This window comes from Microcebus murinus, unplaced genomic scaffold, assembly GCF_040939455.1.
Source record: "Microcebus murinus isolate Inina unplaced genomic scaffold, M.murinus_Inina_mat1.0 scaf010_hap2_Mmur4.0, whole genome shotgun sequence".
NCBI lineage: Eukaryota > Metazoa > Chordata > Mammalia > Primates > Cheirogaleidae > Microcebus > Microcebus murinus.
The window spans coordinates 23,352-41,132 of NW_027438956.1; the positions used below are offsets into that span (position 1 = coordinate 23,352).

General features: G+C 59.8%; 2 protein-coding genes across 5 annotated transcripts; both read right to left on the reverse strand.

Annotated features, from left to right (window-relative positions):
* Positions 1 to 485: 485 nt before the first annotated feature.
* On the reverse strand, positions 486 to 6,753 carry SIRT7 (sirtuin 7). 2 transcript variants are annotated; one of them, XM_012789413.2, is made up of 10 exons: positions 6,605 to 6,753; positions 6,400 to 6,537; positions 6,207 to 6,311; positions 4,081 to 4,151; positions 3,909 to 3,981; positions 3,107 to 3,205; positions 2,799 to 3,035; positions 2,576 to 2,656; positions 2,284 to 2,390; positions 486 to 1,170 (listed from the first exon to the last, which is right to left on the reverse strand). In XM_012789413.2, the coding sequence occupies exons 1-10, from the start codon at positions 6,695 to 6,697 to the stop codon at positions 972 to 974; spliced, it is 1,203 nt and encodes a 400-aa protein (XP_012644867.1). In that variant the 5' UTR covers positions 6,698 to 6,753; the 3' UTR covers positions 486 to 971. The 2 variants fall into 2 exon arrangements, with proteins under 2 accessions (XP_012644867.1, XP_075855945.1); XM_075999830.1 differs by lacking the exon at positions 6,400 to 6,537.
* Positions 6,754 to 7,843: 1,090 nt separating this feature from the next.
* MAFG (MAF bZIP transcription factor G) lies at positions 7,844 to 15,938 on the reverse strand. 3 transcript variants are annotated; one of them, XM_012789409.2, is made up of 3 exons: positions 15,715 to 15,938; positions 11,746 to 11,809; positions 7,844 to 11,658 (listed from the first exon to the last, which is right to left on the reverse strand). In XM_012789409.2, exons 2-3 carry the CDS (start codon positions 11,779 to 11,781, stop codon positions 11,206 to 11,208), a joined length of 489 nt encoding a protein of 162 aa, XP_012644863.1. In that variant the 5' UTR covers positions 11,782 to 11,809; positions 15,715 to 15,938; the 3' UTR covers positions 7,844 to 11,205. The 3 variants fall into 3 exon arrangements, with proteins under 3 accessions (XP_012644863.1, XP_012644865.1, XP_012644864.1); XM_012789411.2 differs by lacking the exon at positions 15,715 to 15,938 and adding an exon at positions 12,509 to 12,601; XM_012789410.3 differs by lacking the exon at positions 15,715 to 15,938 and adding an exon at positions 11,911 to 12,322.
* Positions 15,939 to 17,781: the final 1,843 nt, after the last annotated feature.

A 17,781-nucleotide genomic window follows, 5' to 3' on the forward strand; every position in this document is an offset into this window, starting at 1 on the left:
CCGCCCCTGCTTAGACCCAGTGGAGGGAGGCGGGGCAGCACCGCGGGGTGGGCTCAGCGGCTTTCACCCTGCGCCGCCCACAGGCCCCGCCCCGGCCCCCCTCCAGCTCACACCTGGCTCCACACCTGGCAGCAGGGAGGCGGGGCAGCACCACGGGATGGGCTCGGCGGCTTTCACCCTGCGCCGCCCACAGGCCCCGCCCCGGCCGCAACACCGCGGGGGGTGGACTCAGTGCCCTTTCACCCTCCGCCGCCAGCAGGCCCCGCCCCCCGCCCCTCCTGCTCACACCTGTCAGCAGGTAGGGCGGGACAGCAGCGCGCGAGGTGGGCCCGTGGTATCCTGCTCAGTGAGCCCTCACCTTCACCCACCTTCATGGGGTGTCGCCCCAGCTAAGAGACTTTTTTAGCAAGGCCCACGCTGCCTGCCCAGCCTGGGACCGGCGCCCAGCGAGCCCGCCCACCTGAACGAGCCAAGTAATACGGGAAGACGGTGCAGAGATGTTTAATAGGAATAAAAAGGTCTGCTTAGCGCAAAGCTCGGAAGCACCCCTCTGCCGCATACCCAATACAGAAAAAGGCTTCTACAAAGTTACACTTTTTAGTAAGAAGTAGTAGAAATAGGATGAGGCCCTGAGACTAGCCTGGCCAGTGAGGTAAGGCAGTCGTGACTTCCTCTCTGCCAGCCAGGTCCGAAATAACCCGAGCTCCGCCGAATGGCGTCACTGCCACCTCTCATTAGAGGCCGAGGGGCAGGTGTCCCGGATGAGGCTGTATCAGGGACGACCACAGCAGTGCAAGGGGGCTCCCCACAAGGACGGACAGATGGTTACACATGTCACGGTGAAAATGTCACCCCAAGAGGTCTTCTTGCTGGACCCCCTGGGGACAACCCAGCCTTCACGGTGACACTGGCCCCTGAATAAGCGTTCTGTCCATCTGCAAAGTGCCAACTGTTCTTCATCAAGCACCAGGCTACGTCACTTTCTTCCTTTTTGTGCGTTTGGTGCAGCCCCTGCCAAACCAGCCTCCAAGGATGGGGGCTGAGCTAAGTGGGGCACCACAGTCCCCGGGCGGGGCTTCCTCTCTGCTTCTGCACAGCGACTTCCGACTGTGGCTGCCTTCTTCGCCAGCGCGCAGGGGAGTTGCCAGGGAGAAGATGGGATCCTGCCACCTACCAAAAAGGGAAAGCTGTGTCAGGCAAGGCCGGGAGCCTCTCGCAGTCACAACCCGCCCTAGCACGGGAAAGCTGTCTGAGGTCCCCTGCCTCCCCGCTACCCTCCCATGCCTTAACCGTGGCTGGGCTCTGGTTGGCGGCTCCACTGTCACCCAGCTGCACAACAGCTGCAGGAGAGGTCATCTCCTTGGGCAGTAACTGAAAGGTCAGCACCCTCACCGGCTTGGTCTCCTCGGCACTCAGAGCCCTGGTCCGCCAGTGAGTGGCCACGCACAAACAGGGTGGGGCGGCGGTGGCCCCAGGGGCACCGCTGTGTCCAGGGTCGAGCCACTAATAACTCTGGGCCCCACCTTTCACTCGAACGGCCGGGGGCAGGTGGGTCAGACCCTCTCCCCTTCCCAGCTGACTAGGGAGGCACGGCCTACAGACGACACCATGAAGAAACCATGTGTCTGACTGAGATGCAGAACCACATATCATAACTTAGGATACAGATAAGCACTGATAAAGAAAATGAGCTAAGTTAATGTAAAAAAAAAAAATACAGTACACGATAGGCCCACATTACAGAACACCACAAACATAACATACAAGAATTGCCAGGCCCAGAAGGTGAAGGGATCCTTAATTTCTTGAACCCTTTGATTAAAAGAAGTTACTGATTTCCCCTATAAGACCCTGAAAATTCACAGAGAAAGAAAGTGTAAACTTTTTACTCAATACACACACCAAGACTAAATTATCACAAATTCTGCATTACGGCACAGTTTGTTTAAGCTTCCCCAAAATATGCCAAATCCCAAAACCAAGTGCACTGAGATTCTGTCTGACCAAAGCTGCCGGTCCTCTCCAGCCACCTTCCCACCAGGCTTCTCCGCGAGGTCAGCGGGCAGAGCCCCTCTCCCCACGGGGCTTCTGCACGCCACGTCGGCCCAGGCAGGAGTGTGCGCACACAGAGTCTCGCCTCTGGAGACCACTGCGATTAGTCACACCTCAGGTGCTGCTGGGAACACCCCGGAGCTTCCTCCACGCTCAGCTCACAAGAGAAGACAGACAAGGCCCACCACACAGAGGTGCAGGGAAGTGGGGTGATGTGCTGGGCCCACTCACCTGCTGTAGAGGGGGATCTCCAGGCCCAGCTCGTCCATAAGGAGCCGCATGACGTCATCACACTTCCCGTGAAGCTTCAGGGCAGCCCAGTCGTCCTTTGGGGTCCACTGTGGACGAGGAAAGGTGAGTGAGGGTAACACCTGGTCAGCCTTGGCCTCTGTAGGCTTGGTCAGCCTTCCCCATGCAACCCCCATGGGCTGGTCTCAGGCCTCCGTGGTGCGTGCAGGGCGTCTCTCTGGCTCCTTGTCCTAAGGCCCAGGTCTTAGGACACGGCTCTGGGCAGCCGAGTTACCTGCAAGTTCACAATGTAGAGTTTGGGCCGCCGGCTAGGGGGCTTGGTCATGCACCAGAGGCGTGGATATTTCTTTAGAACCTGCAGAAACGGACAGACACAGCACACGCACACAGAGAACGTGGTCACAGAAGGCTGGGCCTGACACTGAGCTGGACAGCTCTGGGAAGGCAGGGGCAGAAACCTGCTCACTCTGCACATTCACAATGTCATCAGCCCGTACCTTCAAGCTGGACCCTAAACACAGGATTGTGTCTGCTTTGCTGGCAGCCTCAGTTGCTGCCTCCCAGTTCAGGGGCTGCCCCAACGTCCCCCTCTCCCCGAAGTGCACAATGGTGTCCCGCAGCTGGGTCCCGCACTTGTGGCAGGCCCGGCCCGTCTGGTGTCTGTGGAGGGCAGTGCGCTCCGTCACATCAAATACCCGCACGTATTCCCTGTTGGGGACGCAGGAGGTGCAGACCTGAGGGCGAGAGGGCACGATGAGTGGACCCGCCTGCCCGCCAGGCCCGGGGTCCCCGCAGGACTGCTCACTTCAATGTACATGTTCCCGTGGAGCTCCGAGATGGCCGTGCGTGGCAGCCCACTCCGCAGGTGGAGCCCATCACAGTTCTGAGACACCACGTGCTGCACCTGGACAGGGACAGCAGGACAGGCCAGCCATCAGCAAGGTGGTCAGGGAGGCAGTGAGACCACTCTGAGCACAGCCCAGTCACAGCTGCCGAGACCAGAACCCTGCAGAAAGCCTGGGAGGGTAAAGCACACAGCAGGCCTGACCACCAGGACTGGGGGGGGGGGGCTGTCCTCCCCTCAGCCCTGCCACACTTGCAGCTGCTGGGAGGGCAAGCGTTGGAACTGGCCCTGTGAAGCTGGCCTGCGGCGCAGGGCTCTGTGAGGGGCACTTCTGCCCCAGGCTTGTGCTCCCTTGGGTCAATGTGCTTCAGGTCCCTGAAGGCCCAGGCAGATCTACCCCCTCCCCTCTTGGTTGAAGGTGTTCTGCGGAGGGTCTCCAGAGATTTCCTACTGGCCTGCCCTGTGGCTCCTGAGGTGTATGAGGGGAAAGGCCACCAGCTGCTCTGGGCCGGAGGCTGGCCCTGGACAGACTTGTTTGGAGGAAGATCTGCTTCCCTGGACAGACTGGTTTGGAGGAAGAGCTGCCCTTTTTTCCTGACAGGAAGCATGGGAGGACCAAACCAGGAGTCCAGCCTGCTCGATGGGTGCTCATCTCGGGGGTCACCCAGCAGGCAGAGCGGAGAGACAGTATTCTACTTGGGTACTAAGGCGGCGCTCCAGGCCCTGAGCCTAGGCAAGTGTGCCAGCCACACTGGGGTCTTACCAGCCTCTGCTCGTGCAAACGGGCGATGCTCATGTGTGTGAGGGTTGGCTCAGCCTCACTCAGGTCGGCAGCACTGCGGGTGGGAGGGAACGTGGGGATAAGGACGGCTGCACACTCAGACCCACATGGTCCCTCCCCACCTGCTCAGGAAGGCTGCACTTGGCCTGCTCACCTGACACTCCTCCCTTTCCGAAGCAACGTCCAGACACCATTAGGGCCCCGGTAATCTGGGATAGAGGCTGCCTGCATGTTCGGAAAAAAGGCAAGCCAAGTAAAAAGGCATCACTGTAGGTACTGGCTAAATTCCCCAAAACAGAGAGCCAGTTTCTCCCGCCACACTACTGGCTGGCCCACAGACCGGCTTCTTCCTTCCACAGGCTGAGCTGCCCGACCCCAGAAGGAGCGTCCCCCAGCAGGGCTCCTTCATTCTGCCTGGACTCCCCTTCCCACCTGGCCTGACTCGGCTGTCCAGGCTCAGCAGTGCCCTGCCCCCCTCCAGGAGCCTCTCTAGCACTCAGCAGAGCTGGGCTCTGTGACTACATGTGTCCCTCACACTGTGGGGGGCTAGTCAGGTCCATGCATGTCCCCAGGACCTGGCCCAGTGCTCAAATGTTTAGCAAAGGGTGAACCTCCAGGTTGGGGCACTGCTTTGTCCAAATTCTTACATCCCAATGCTCTGAGTAATTCCCGCTCAATCTTGTTTTTTTTTAAATTTTTTTAAGGAAGCCCCCAGGGTCTGTTCCATCCAAACACCACTGAAGCAAGAGACAGATTCACGGGATTGCCAAAACGCACTGCCTCCCACTCAATCTTAACAAAGGTAAGACAACCACTCCAGATGAGATAAACATCTAATTTGCCAAGTTTCCCATCCGGTGAAACAAACCGATGCCGAGAGGAAAAAAACAGAAGGCACGCCAGGATCAGTCTTGTGTTCCCTTCTGGGGAAGTCCTGTCCCTTCACTGCTGCCGAAACTCAGAAAAATGCCCACCTTTATCACGGTTCTAACTGTCACATTCAATAGGGCAACCTCGAATAGTAACATTCAAATCAAACTGATTAGTGGCAAGGGGCTGTTAGCTGCCCCTGGAAGCTCTGTAAGAAGTGACACTGCTGCTGTTATGTAACTGTGAGACTGGATCTGCACATCTGGCTGTGGAGGGAAGAGACCCGAAGGCTAGAGCTCCAGGTAGCTACGAATTGGAGCAGCAAACTCACCTTATACACTGTTGCTCTCGCGCCTCTGCTGTTTGTTACCTTTCTTTGGAGTGCCTGGCCCCCACCTTCGGCTGTATACATCACCATTCCTTCAAGGCCACCTCCCACAAATCCCCCACCCTCCCTGTGGGTTTCCTGGCTCTGAGACAACACAGCGTGTGTCTGGATTTCTGTTTCCGAGACCCCAGTATAGTCAGCCTTACGTGGGTATTTGCTCACATGCCTGATTACCGTCACCTAAGGGTTTCCTGAATACGGAGATCACTTGGTGTTCAGCTCTGCTGGTGTTCTGCTCTGCTGGGCCTACACATGCCTAAGACTCCACACTTGCCCATCAGATTAGATGGACAGTGTGCCAGTCCCACTCTCAAAGACACTGATGTCCCACAGCCCAGGATACTTTCCCAGTGAAACGTGTCAAAATAATGCAGGGAGGCTGAGCCAGGAGGATAGATCACGTGAGCCCAGGAATTCCAGGCTGCAGTGAGCCATGATGGCGTCACTGCACTCCAGCCTGGGCCACAGATGGGGACCCTGTCTCTATAAAAAACAAAACATAAAACGGAAAAACACGATGCAATTCTCTCCTTTACCTGGTGCATTCGGATTCCTACAGTCTCACTTCCTTCTTATCTTCCTTCAAATGGACAGAACACAATGAATGGGGAATCAGTAGACAGCTCTGGGCTGAGTTCTGCCCACCTAATCTGGGGTCAATTGACTGGCAGGCCCGATTTCGAGTGAGGAGGAGCCTGCAGGCAGCCACCTTCTACATCTCATTTGTATTCCTGTTCTCTTTCTGCCTCTAAGTCGCTGTGATATACAGCTCAGCCATTTCTAAAGTGTTTATATCAGTTAAATTTTGAGTTGAGTCATTTCGTGTTTCTCTAAGAAAGGGAAAAACCTAAAGGCAAGATTTTTGCGATTCCTTCGTTACCCAACTCCGGCACAGTACTCCGTCCTGGGCCGGTCCCCCAGAAGGGGGCGCCCCACGCCCGCCCCTGGACAGGCAGCCCGGCGGTCCGGGCCCGCCCGGGACTTGAGGGAGTGCGGGCAGGCGTCCACGGCTCCCTCCCTACCGTGCTGATCCCCGCGCCAGTGTAGACGACCAGGTATTTGGCGTTGCGGACGGCGCCGGCCAGCTCCCGGACTTTCCTGCGCAGCTCCTCGGGGTCGTCGCACACCTGCCGAGACGCCGGGGCTGGTCACCTCCCCTCCGGCCGGGCGCCCACCCCGGACGCAGGGCGCCCAGCCGCGCCCCGCGGGACTCGCCTCCTGTAGCCGCCGCTTCAGGCCCTCGCGCCGCCGGCTCCGGCCCTGCAGCTCCGTCACCAGGTCCTCGCTCTCGGCCAGCAGCCGGCCCTCCTCGGCGCTGCGCTCCGCCGCCGCCTTCCTCAGGATGCGCGACACCTGCGGGCGGGCGGGCGGTGAGCGGCGGCGGCGGCGGGTCGCGGGCGGGCGGCCGCGCGGGGCGTACCTGGCGGAGGCGCTCCCGCTGCTGCTCCTCCCGCAGCCTCCGGACCCGCTCCGCCGCCTTGCGCTCCGAGCGGCTCAGACCCCCGGCTGCCATCGCTCCCCGGGGAGACCCGCGCTTCCGCTTCCGCCTCGCCCAGCAGGCCGCGCGCGGGCGCATGCGCGCGCCGGCCCCGCCCCGCCCCGCCCCGCCGCCCAAAGAAGCACCTGCCAGTCTCTTTAAAAGGTGTTTATTGATCATATACAAAATAAAGAAAACCTTATATATCACAAACATACACTATGTACAGCAATAAATACCCGGGGGGCCAGGCCCAGTGCTGCCCCTCCTGGACAATAATTTAGCAATAAATACTGCGCAGGGCAGGGGTAGGGCACTGAGGCCACCGCCCAGCCCCAGGTCAGGCCCCTGACCGCCCTACACCAGGTGCGGGGCCTCCGGCCCCACCTCGCATCCCCTCCTCTGATCTTTAACCACCCCAGCCCACCCCAGCCCACCCGACCCCACCAGATCCCAGAGTCCTCCACGCACACCAAATTGCCCTGGCTCCAGCCCTAGGCAGGGCAGGCAGAGGCTGGTAACTGCTTGGACCCACCTCTCAGCGCCAGGAGAGCACGGGGCAGCTGGACACACGGGTAGCCCTTGTCCTGTTGCCCTAAAATACCAGGAGAAGGCTTTCTGTACCACTCCCATTTGGTTAAAGGCTTCAGGGACTAGCAGACTGAGGGGATGGGAATAAGGGTGGGGCTGGGACACAAGGTTGCTGAAGGGGCCAATGCCCAACTGGGGTCACTGAAAACAGGGAGGTCTCACAGTTTATCGGGGACACGCTCTCTCACACTCCATCCAGATCAGACTCAAGGGACACCCACGGCATCAAAGCTGCTGCTCTAGGGGAGGGGTGGAAATGTGTGCCACTGGCCAGCAGGCACAGCACATGCCAGCACAGGCCATCAGAGTCTCCTGGGTACACCCCTACCACTGTGTGGCACTGATTATGGCCTCTGCTCAACAGGAAGGCAAAAAACATGCCAAAAAGAATTATTCAGTGGCTTCTGGGGAAAAAAAATCGTTAATGTGTTGGTTCCTTTCACCAAACCACAGCCTAAAAAAGTAACTCACAAGATCCCAGAGCGGAAACGGTGCAGTAGGCTGTGGCTCCAGCTTCCCATATGTGGATGGGAACTTTGGCCAAGTGGCCACTCCAGAGATGGAGGTGGCAGGAACATAATGAGACCTAATCATTGTCCCCAATCAGGCTGCAGCCAACCAGAGCCGTGGGGCCAGGCACTGACCACCACTGAGGCTGCTGCTGAATGTCAAGTGCACACACAGACCCCAAGCGTGCAGCAGGAGCAGAAGCCTACAGGGGGCCTGCCCTCTGGCAGAAACCTCAGCACAGGACACAGCCACCATGGAGCACCCACGCTAATAGCAGAGCTGTCTGAGTAGCAGTCAGGAGCCATGGGGAGGTCTCCCTGGGGCTATGCTCCCCAGGAAGAGCTGACCTGTTCCTGCTGGGTTTTTCTCTGAAATCTGAGTGTCCAAGTTGGGATAAGGGAGAGTTGTGGCAAAGTCAAGGTGGGAGGGAAGATACGCATTATGGTTTACTTAGCGGACAATTTTGAGAGACCTGGCCTTGGCCAAAGCCCTCGATTCGCTGTGTCAGAAAAGTTGAGAAGAAAGAAGAACACAACTTCCGTACAGTAGGAAAATGGAATTAACAAAGATCAGAAAGACAACGATCACATGTGGACACAGGATCTACTCTAAAGAAATCAAGGGGAAGGGGGTGGAGTGGCCCTGCAGGGCTGGCTGGACAGGGAATGGGAACACTCCCCCAGACCCAAAGAACAGCTGCTCCAAAACCAAAACTCTTGAAAGGAAGCATGGCCTAAAGTCCATAAGCTTCTTTTGTAAACCAAACCAAGGACCTGCAACTTCTGTACCTATCCTCAAACCCTCCTCTTCTTCCTCACCTACTTCCTCCTCCTGCTTTCTGGGTCTGCAGCCTGGCACAGGTGCTCAGAAATGGATGACAACCCCGAGCCAGGACAAAAGTGGGGGCCACACAAGAACAGGGAGGGCCTGTCCTTCCCACTCCACCACCGGTCACGACCTTTCTTCACTGATGATTCCAACTCACTGATGCCGCAACCAACATCAGCAACTCACACCTGGATTCCAGTTAGACAAAACCAGATTGAGGGGAGGGAGGGGAAGTCATTAAGTGACTCAGAGGCAACAGCTGCATTTCCATCTGCAGGCTGAGCCAGGTACAAGCAGCAGTGTGTCCGCACACCAGTAGCAGCGAAGCCCATCCATATGACAAGAGTCAATGGCATGCCCGGTGCCCACTTCACAGGCACACTGGGTCAAACTCTTAGATAAAAATCCTGCTGCCCATGATGATAAACCCTGTTCAGGCCGCAGTTTTTTGTCTTACCAGGTCACACTTCTGTGCTTTTCAGGGGTCCATGGCCCCCAAAGACGACTCCAGCAACCCCTGCTGAAAAGGCCAAGGCTCCCGTGGCCAGAGACAGAACTGTAGCCTCTTGCGGGTAGGTGGGCAACCCCCTCCCCATCACACGCCTACAAGGAGCTTCCTGAGCCAAGCCTGGAAGGTCAGCAGGCTCTGGGACAGAGAGGTGGGCTCAGCCTCCAGAAAGAAGTACCTCCAAAAGCCAGCAGCTGATCCCTGGAAGACACAGATACCAAAGGGAGGTGGAAGAAGGGCCCAAAGCCAAGAGCTGCCAGCGTGGACAAGTAGAGAAAGGGGCCAAGACTGGGCCCTGGAGATCGTAGCCCTTGTCTGCACTGGTGAAGATGCCCCCAGGCCCTCAGAGCAAGTCAGGGACAAGGAAGAAGGGGCCGCCTCAGGGGAGTCCCCCACCACTCTACCTGGGAAGCACCACCTTGCAGCATGGAAACAGTTCAGGGATAAGCAGGCCCCTGGGGTTCCTTGGCTGAGGCCCCACATGAAGCCTACGGGAACAAAGCTGAGGCCAGAGGAAGACGGCGGGGAAAGCTTGGCCAGGGCCCCCTGGGCACCCACAGTGACTCCTTGGTCCCTGCAACGCCACCACCCGAGGCCAGAGGTGATGGGTGTGGAAGCAGCATGGGGGCCCCCAAGTGGCCCCCTAATTTCACCTTCTCTGCCACTGGACCAGCCCAAGCCCTAGACACACACTACGTCAAGGCTCAGCATAGGTGGGAGGGGCAGAGCCCCACGTCTGACTTCCTGGGGCTGGGGGCACAGCTCCCCGACCTCCCACGTAGCAGGCAGCGCCGGGCACCCCAGCCCAGCCCGGGTCTGGCAAGCCAGCAGAAGCAAAAATACAACTAAATCCAAAAAACAAACACAGAAAAACAGACACAAGAAGTGACACTCACAGGTCAAAGGTCACCAGAAGCACCAGCACTTCACGGCTGCACAAAACCTCACCAGGCACGGACAACACCACGGCACCGGCAAGAGACGGAAGCAGGAAGGGCGAAGGAGTAAGTCACTTTCGGTACAATTGCAAAAGATATCAAAGAGGACGGCCTCTGGTCGGCTCACGGCTTGGCTTTTTTTTGTCTTTTTTTAAACTAAGTTTTATAAATAACGTTTGATAACTCTGTGTATATAAAAACTAAACTCCAACAGCCACAAAGAGTTGTCCATAAGTTTACAAGAAAGGGATTTTTTTTGTTTTTTTTTTCTTTTTTTAAACTAGCAAAGTTTCTAATATACTTTCTTCCCTTTTCCATTTATATGGTCAAATGTTCTTCTTGCTTGTTCTTTTTTTTTTTTTTTAAAAGACAGTTTTATAAATACTCTGCAGCTCTTTTCTTCCTTTAGCTTTTAAACATATAATTTAATAACTTCGTAAAAGGAACTTCTCTCTTTTAAATAAAGGGCTATATAACCACACAAATAGGTCATGTAAACAGTGACACGGGACCCATCGCAGGACACACGGGACACACCCTTCACGTAAGCTCACAACCAGTGATTTGGTCTCGTTCAGCACAACGGGTCAGGCTCAAGTGCCGTGGCCCCTGGCCCCGAGCCCCACACACCCCCAGCACCAGCTGCACCCAGGCTGGTGGCACACCCACTCAGGGAACTCACAGACACCCTACTCTTCAGAGCAGAGCCCATCTCTTTCGGCTGGGCTGAGCTGCCTGCCCCCTCTCAGCCCAGCAGCCACCCGAGCGTGGAGGGCAGACAGGAGCCCTCCCCACTCAGGGACACGAAAGGCCGGGGGCTTGCTCAGTTGTGCGAGCACTTGCTCCTCCATTCTCACAGTGCCACTCTGGGCTCCAAGCCTGCATGGCCTTGGTACAAAGGGGTTAGGGGCGACCCCACGTCACCGCCAAACTGACCAATCCCAACGTACAAAACACATGACGACAACTAGATCAAAGGGGCTCAGCCCAGTGCCCCTGGGGTGCAGGTTGTGCTTTGCAGGGAATGAAGGAGGGGGAAGGGCGAGGGTGGGAGGGGAGAAGGGAAGGAAAGAGAAGAGAAGTGAAGGGAAAGAGAGATGGGGCTGCCGAATTCACCATGCGCCTAGTGGCCCCTCGAAGACCCGCCTGGGCAAACACGCCGCGCATCCCTACGACCGGGCGTCCGTCTTGGACTTTACTATTGTGATGACACTGGTGGCGGCCACCTTGCCAGGGACAAGGGGCCCCAGGCCAGCAGCAAGGGGGCCCCGGGCCGGTGCCACAGGGCTGCGGGCCACGGTCCTGGCGAAGTTCTGCAGGGCCTCGTACTTGGAGCGCAGGGCGTCGAGCTCCAGCTTCATGCTGGCGTTCTCGGAGGCCAGCTTCTCCACCTCCTGCTGCAGCTCCGCCTTCTGCTTCTCCAGCTCCTCCTTCTGGGTCACCCGCTTCACACGGCAGCTGGCGGCGTAGCCGCGGTTCTTGAGCGTGCGCCTGCGCTGCTTCAGTTGGATGATCTCCTCCTTGGACAGGCCCCGCAGGTGCTGGTTCAGCTCCCGCACCGACATGGTCACCAGCTCCTCGTCCGTCAGGCTGGTGCCATTCTCACCCGGCTCCCGCTTCACCTAGGGGTAGCAAAGCACACAGGTCACGGCCAAGCAGGGACGCCTCCCCATGCCACTGAGCCCAGGACACCCTTCCCTGCTGCTCACCTTCAAGGCCTTGTTTCCTTTATTGGGGGTCGTCATAACCCGGGGGCACAGCAAGCAGGCACTCCTGCAAGACACAGAGCAAAGGTCAGGACCCCAGAGACCACCCCAGTTCACACACACACACACCCGCAGGAGCCTGCTGCCCAGGTGCCCAGCCCCTAATACCTGACCGGAGGACAGCCCTTGGCCTTGCCTCTCCCAAGCTGAGTTTCTCCCTGCCCACTCTGCCACTAGGGAACCAGGTGGGACGTCAGGAAGGCCAGATGGGGGAAGGGGAACTGAAGGCTGGAAGGGAGGCAGAACAAGACAAAGGGGCTGGGGGAGAGATTAGGAGGAATGAGATGCGGGAGGGGCAAGCCTAGAAGGAAGCCGGGAGCTTTAAAAATAACCCCAGTGCTGCCCCAGAGCACGGCTGTTCCTGGCGAGTCACGCTGACTCAGCACAGCGCCACCTCCCTCACCGGGCACTGGCACTCCCAGCCCGCCAGCCAACAGCACCCCAGGAGGGCCAAGCCCTACAGGCTGGCCAACAGCAGGGACCCTGTGCACGCATATTCCAGCATCCTACCTCCTTTAGCTGCCTCCCCTAAGCCAGCCTGGGACAAAGCCCCCACTCCCTCAGAGTCTCAGGGGGACTGTCCCCACCAGGGACTCAGCCAAAGAGGAAGATGTGAGGTGGCAGTTCTGCTAACTTTGAAGAGCGGGGAGTGGGTTGCCCCGCTAGCTTTGGCTCTGTTGGCAGGATTGGCCGGGGAGTTCCCCACCTTGGAAGTAGCAGGCAATCCAGCTAGGAGGAGTCTGGCCCGAGGCCCCTCCAGCCCTCTCTGTCCACCTCCTCCACTGATGGAGTAACCATCCTGCCACACTGGGTTGCAGCATCTTGCACCCTGCCCCACCCCTCCCAGGGTGTTTCACAAGGGCCCACAACTAGCCCCTGGGCCTGCTCAGCTGGAGGCAGGGGTGGTCAGCCCCTCTGGTCACTGACTGTGCTCTGGCCCTGTCCAGCTCCGTGCCCACAGGGCCAAGGAACAAAAACAAAAGGGCTGGGAGGCCAGCCCAGCCAGCCAACTGCCACCCGCTCAGTTACCCCTCCAGCCCCCAACCTCACATTCTGCTTTCTGAAGCCCTGTAAGGACACCTCCTCCCAGAAACCCATCTGGGTCTATAGGCTCAGTCCAGTCCCCACTAGACCATAGGGCAAAGACTCCTCCCCTCCTTTCCAGGTTAGAGGCAGGCAGGAAAGTGGCTGGAAGACAAGACACACTGCAGTCCCCTCCTGAGGAGCTGAGGACTTCAAGCAATTCTGGCCTAGGGTGGAGGGTTGTCCCTCATCAGCTGCGCTGAAGTGTGGGCTGGCCAGGTGGAAGCCTATGTTCCCACCAGGTAGAGACTCCACCTCACCCAGCCTTGTACCAGGAGGTGGGCTATGGGCAAAGAGTAGGGAAGGAAGCCAGAGACATCTCCCCACTGCCAGACCACCAGGAGCCTCAGACACAATACCCCAAGGCTCCAGCCACCAGATTCTTCCAGATCAAAGGAAGAGGAAGACCCAAGCTGGAGGTGAGAAGGTCCTCTGGAGGTGTCTTTCCTGCAAGCTGGCCCCATGCCTGCTGCAAGAGCCAGCCCTCAAAGCCAACCGCCGAGGGGCTCCCCAGCCTTGAGCACAACAAGGCTGGGTGGAGGGACCTCCTCTGGCTCTGGCTCCCTCCCCTCCATAATCCCCCCACCCAACTGCTATGCACAATGATATAATGGTGACTTCCTGAAGAGATCACACAGAAAAGTGCCGAGTGAGGCGGCTGGGAGCTGAAAAGTGCCTCCTCGACAGATTTCGCCCTGCGCAGAAGGCCTGAACTCAGCACAAGTGCAGCCAGTCGCCTCCTAATCAAAGGTGTGTGTGCGTGGGTGTGTGGTGGGGGAGGGGTATGGCTAAGCAAGCCAGGGCCTCCAGCCTCCTGGCCTGGCCTCTGCAACCCAGGGATTCACACTGCCCAGGCAGAGACGAGGATGGCTGGGAGGGAAGCCCAGGGCACCTCCTGAAGTCAAAGGAAGGGGATCCCACAAGCTGCATCAAGAAGGTGGCCTCCCACCTCAGCCCACCTCCTGGTACTGAGGGCCGGGGCCCTGTCATTCTTCACCCTCTTCTACCCCCGAGGCAGAGCCCACCTCATGGAGGAGGCACTCGGGCTTAGAGAAGGAAGGGAAGGAGATTTGGGCAGCTCCATCCCCTTGTGCTGGGGCATGGACACTAGGCAGGAGGCCAGCCTGCCTGCCTGCTTTGCTCCTTTGTCCTGGTCTGCAGACCCCAGCAGCCAGACTCCAGGCTAGGTGTGGCTTTGACACTCTGGCACCCTGCCGGGGGCAGGTGGGTCTCACTCTTGCCTGCCCTCCACACCCACCTCCTCCAGGAGCCTTCAGATACCAAAAGTCACTCTTTGAAAAGAATCTAAAACTTCATTTCCACTGAGGCCTAAATGACTGAGAAGGCTTAAGGAAACACCTCCCCAGGACACTGCATATTCCAAGGGCATAAAATTCCAGCCCAGAGGTCAGCTGAAGTGCTAAAACATCTGGCATCTACAAGCCCAGGGGCTAGTGAGAGCGTGCGAGCTGGGGGAGCCATCCTGAGGGCAAACCACAGGGTCAGCCTAACCTAGTTACAAACCCCTCCCAGGAATCACCCATATGCCCCAGGAAGGTGGCTCTGGCCACACCATCTTCAGGTTGTCATTTCCTTAGAGTCCTGGGCCAGACACCCAGCAGAATGACACTCTCTTAGCTAACTTCGCAAAAAGACACCACCTCAGGTGGGGACAATTTGGGGATGACTGGGAGCTGCATTCTGCCACCCGGTGTCGTCCACACCAGCCCATCGGCTGCACCCTCAAAGCTCCCACCACCTGCAGCCTCAACCCAGAGACCAAGGCAGCTGGGCAGAGAGGGAGGGCTGCTCCCCTGCTCTCTACACTTGACCTTAGCCAACAGGCCAAGAAGTGATTCTCCCTGCTAAGTCCCGCTGCTTCCGCCTCGCCCTGCCCACTGTCACCCAGCAGGACTTTCCCCCACTGCCTCCTTGCCTGGCCGGCCCAGCCAGGCCCGTCTCAGGGAAAGCCTACTTCCCCGCCCGGCCAGCACGGCCCACCTAAGCTCCTCCCCTCCTTTCACTCAGGGAACTATTTCCCAGTTTGGGAAACCGCCCCAGACCGCGACCGGGACCAGCTGCCTGGGAGGGCGCAGACATGCTTCACCTTCGGCCCCGGGAGAAAACCCGCCACGAGCCCCCTCCACTTCCTCCTGCCGCACTCTGGCTCAAGTGGCGCGCGCGCGGCCCAAACTTGCACTGGCGCCCCGGGCCCGGGGCCCTGCCCCTCCGCCACAGCCCCACGCGCGCGCGCGCCCGCCCGCCGGCCCTTCAGTCCCCGAGGCCCTCGCGCCTTTCCCCCCCGGCACCAGCTCGAGCATCGAGTGACCTCATGCTGATGACTCAGCAAGTCTCCCCGGGGCCCTGGCACGCGAGTGGCCCGGCCGAGCCGGCGCGAGCGGGGTCTTCCCGGCCGCCCCCCGCGCGCCGCCTGCCCCCTCCTCGGCCGCGCCAAGGACCCCAGCGCGCGGGCAGCGCCGACGCGGCCACCTGAGGAATCCGCGGCGCCGGGCCCGGCCCCCGCGCGGACCCCGGGGCGCCCCGCTCGACCCCACCCTTTCCTCCCGCCGCCCCGGCCGCCCCTCCCCCAGGACGCCCGGGCCTCCGCGAGTCGGCTCCGCACACGCCCGGCCCGCGCGCCGCCGCCGCCCGCGGCCCACCCCTGCACCCAGGCGGCAGGGCCGGAGCTGGCTCCCGGCCGGCGGGGAAAGCGAGGCACCGGCCGCCGGCAGGTGCGCGCGGACCCAGAGCCAGGACCCCGCCGCCCTCGGCGCCGCGGGAGGAGCCCGGCCCCCGCCCCTCGGCCCGCCGCCCCCCGCCCGCACTTACCACACTGCGGGCCCGGCCGGCCGAGGTCGGCGGGACGAGGCCGCGCGCTCCGAGGCCGCGCGGGGCGGGGGCCGGCGCGAGGGGTCCGGGCCCGGGGCTTCGGGGGGCTGGCCGCCTGGCGGGCCGGGCCGAGCGCGCTGGGAAGGCCGGGCCGGACCAGGCTCGGGATCCGCCGCCGCCGCCGCCGCTCCACAGACGTCACATGATGTTTGGTCACGTGGGCTCCATTCATGAAGCGGCGACGCGGCCGGCGGGCGCTTAAAGGGGAAGGCGGGGCGGCGGCGGCGGCGGCCGGGGGCGGGGCGAGCGCGTCGTACTGCGCCTGCGCGTCCCGGCGCCGTCTCCCCTGGCGACGCGCCCCGCGCCCGGGTGGGCTCTCGCGGGCCTGGCCCGAGGACGCAGCGCCCGGGCCACGAGGGCGCGGGGTCCTCGCCGTCCAAAGGCCACGACCAAGGCCTAGGGGCCCGGGCGCGGGGGTCCCGCGGGCCGCGGGCGTTCGAGGCTGCAGCGCCGAGTCCCGCTTAGCGCCCGGTCTCCCAGGGCGCCGCGGGCCTCGTGGCGCGCCCTCTGCCGCGGCCCGCACGAGAGCTCGCCGGGGCGGCGGGGGGCGGCGCGAACGCACCGTTCCGGTCCTGTTTCTTCCGCATCTGGAGCGCGGCTCCGGGCCCACGTCTGCCTCTGCGCCGTCCGCGCGGGCCCTCGCTGCGGTGGACAACTCCCGGGGAGAGGAGAGAGCCTGGAGCCGTCCACTTTCCACTTGCAGTTTCCGGACTTCCTACTCACCCCTCTTCCCTTCCCAGGTGTAGAGCCAGGAAGGGTGGCCCACCCGCCAGGCTGGTGAGGTGACAGATGGAGAGGCAGGGACAGGCCGAGGGTCCTCACGGGATTCAGCGCCTGTGCACGAACGACCAAGACACGACAGAGGCCAGCCCCAAAGGCCCCGGGGCAAAGGCATCAGAGGGTCCCTTGCCAGCCCCTGCCAGTCACTTCTGAGTCCCACAGCACGTGTCCCGTGTGCTCAGGAGGGCTGTGTGTGGTTCTGGCCGTTCTGGGCTCCTGGCAGGACTAGATAGCGAGAGAGAGATCTCTATCTCCCCCATCCCTGCACTGGGTGTAGCGGAGCCTCACAGAATAGAGGAGCTTAATACGCTGGTCCCATGACTTCTAAAGTCCTCAACTTTTTTTTTTTTGAGACAGAGTCTAACTTTGATGCCCAGGCTAGAGTGAGTGCCGTGGCATCAGCCTAGCTCACAGCAACCTCAAACTCCTGGGCTCAAGCGATCCTCCTGCCTCAGCCTCCCGAGTAGCTGGGACTACAGGCATGCACCACCTTGCCCGGCTAATTTTTTGTATATATATATTTTAGATGGTCAATTAATTTCTTTCTATTTTTAGTAGAGATGGGGGTCTCTCTCAGGCTGGTTTCGAACTCCTGACCTCGAGCAATCCGCCCGCCTCGGCCTCCCACAGTGCTAGGATTACAGGCATGAGCCACCACACCCAGCCATTTTTTTTGAGACAGGGCCTTGCTCTGTCACCTGGGCTGGAAAGCAGTGGGGTGGTGTCATCATAGCTCACTGCAGCCTCCAACTCCTGGGCTCAAGTGACCCTCCTGCCTCAGCCTTCTGGGACTACAGGTGCGCATCATGATGCCCACCTAATATTTCTATTTTTGGTAGAGACAGGGTCTTACTCTTGCTCAGGCTGGTCTCAAACTCCTGAGCTCAGGCAATCCTCCCACCTTGGCACTCTCAGAGTGCTGGGATTACAGAAGTGAGCCACCACGCCCGGCCCCCTCAACTTTTAATGTACAAAAAACAGCAAAGATTGCTCTGAGGCCAAGCGTGCTGTCCTGCTTTCTGCCTCTCCCCCCTCGTGCCCCTCACCACTGGGTGCTGGCTGGAGGGAGAGTGTCGGCTGAGTTCGAAGAAGTCCTGGCTGGACTGCGGTGGCTCACGCCTGTAATCCTAGCACTCTGGGAGGCTGAAGCAGGTGGATCAATCAAGGTTGAGAGTTCGAAACCAGCCTGAGCAAGAGTGAGACCCCCGTCTCTGCTAAAAAAAATAG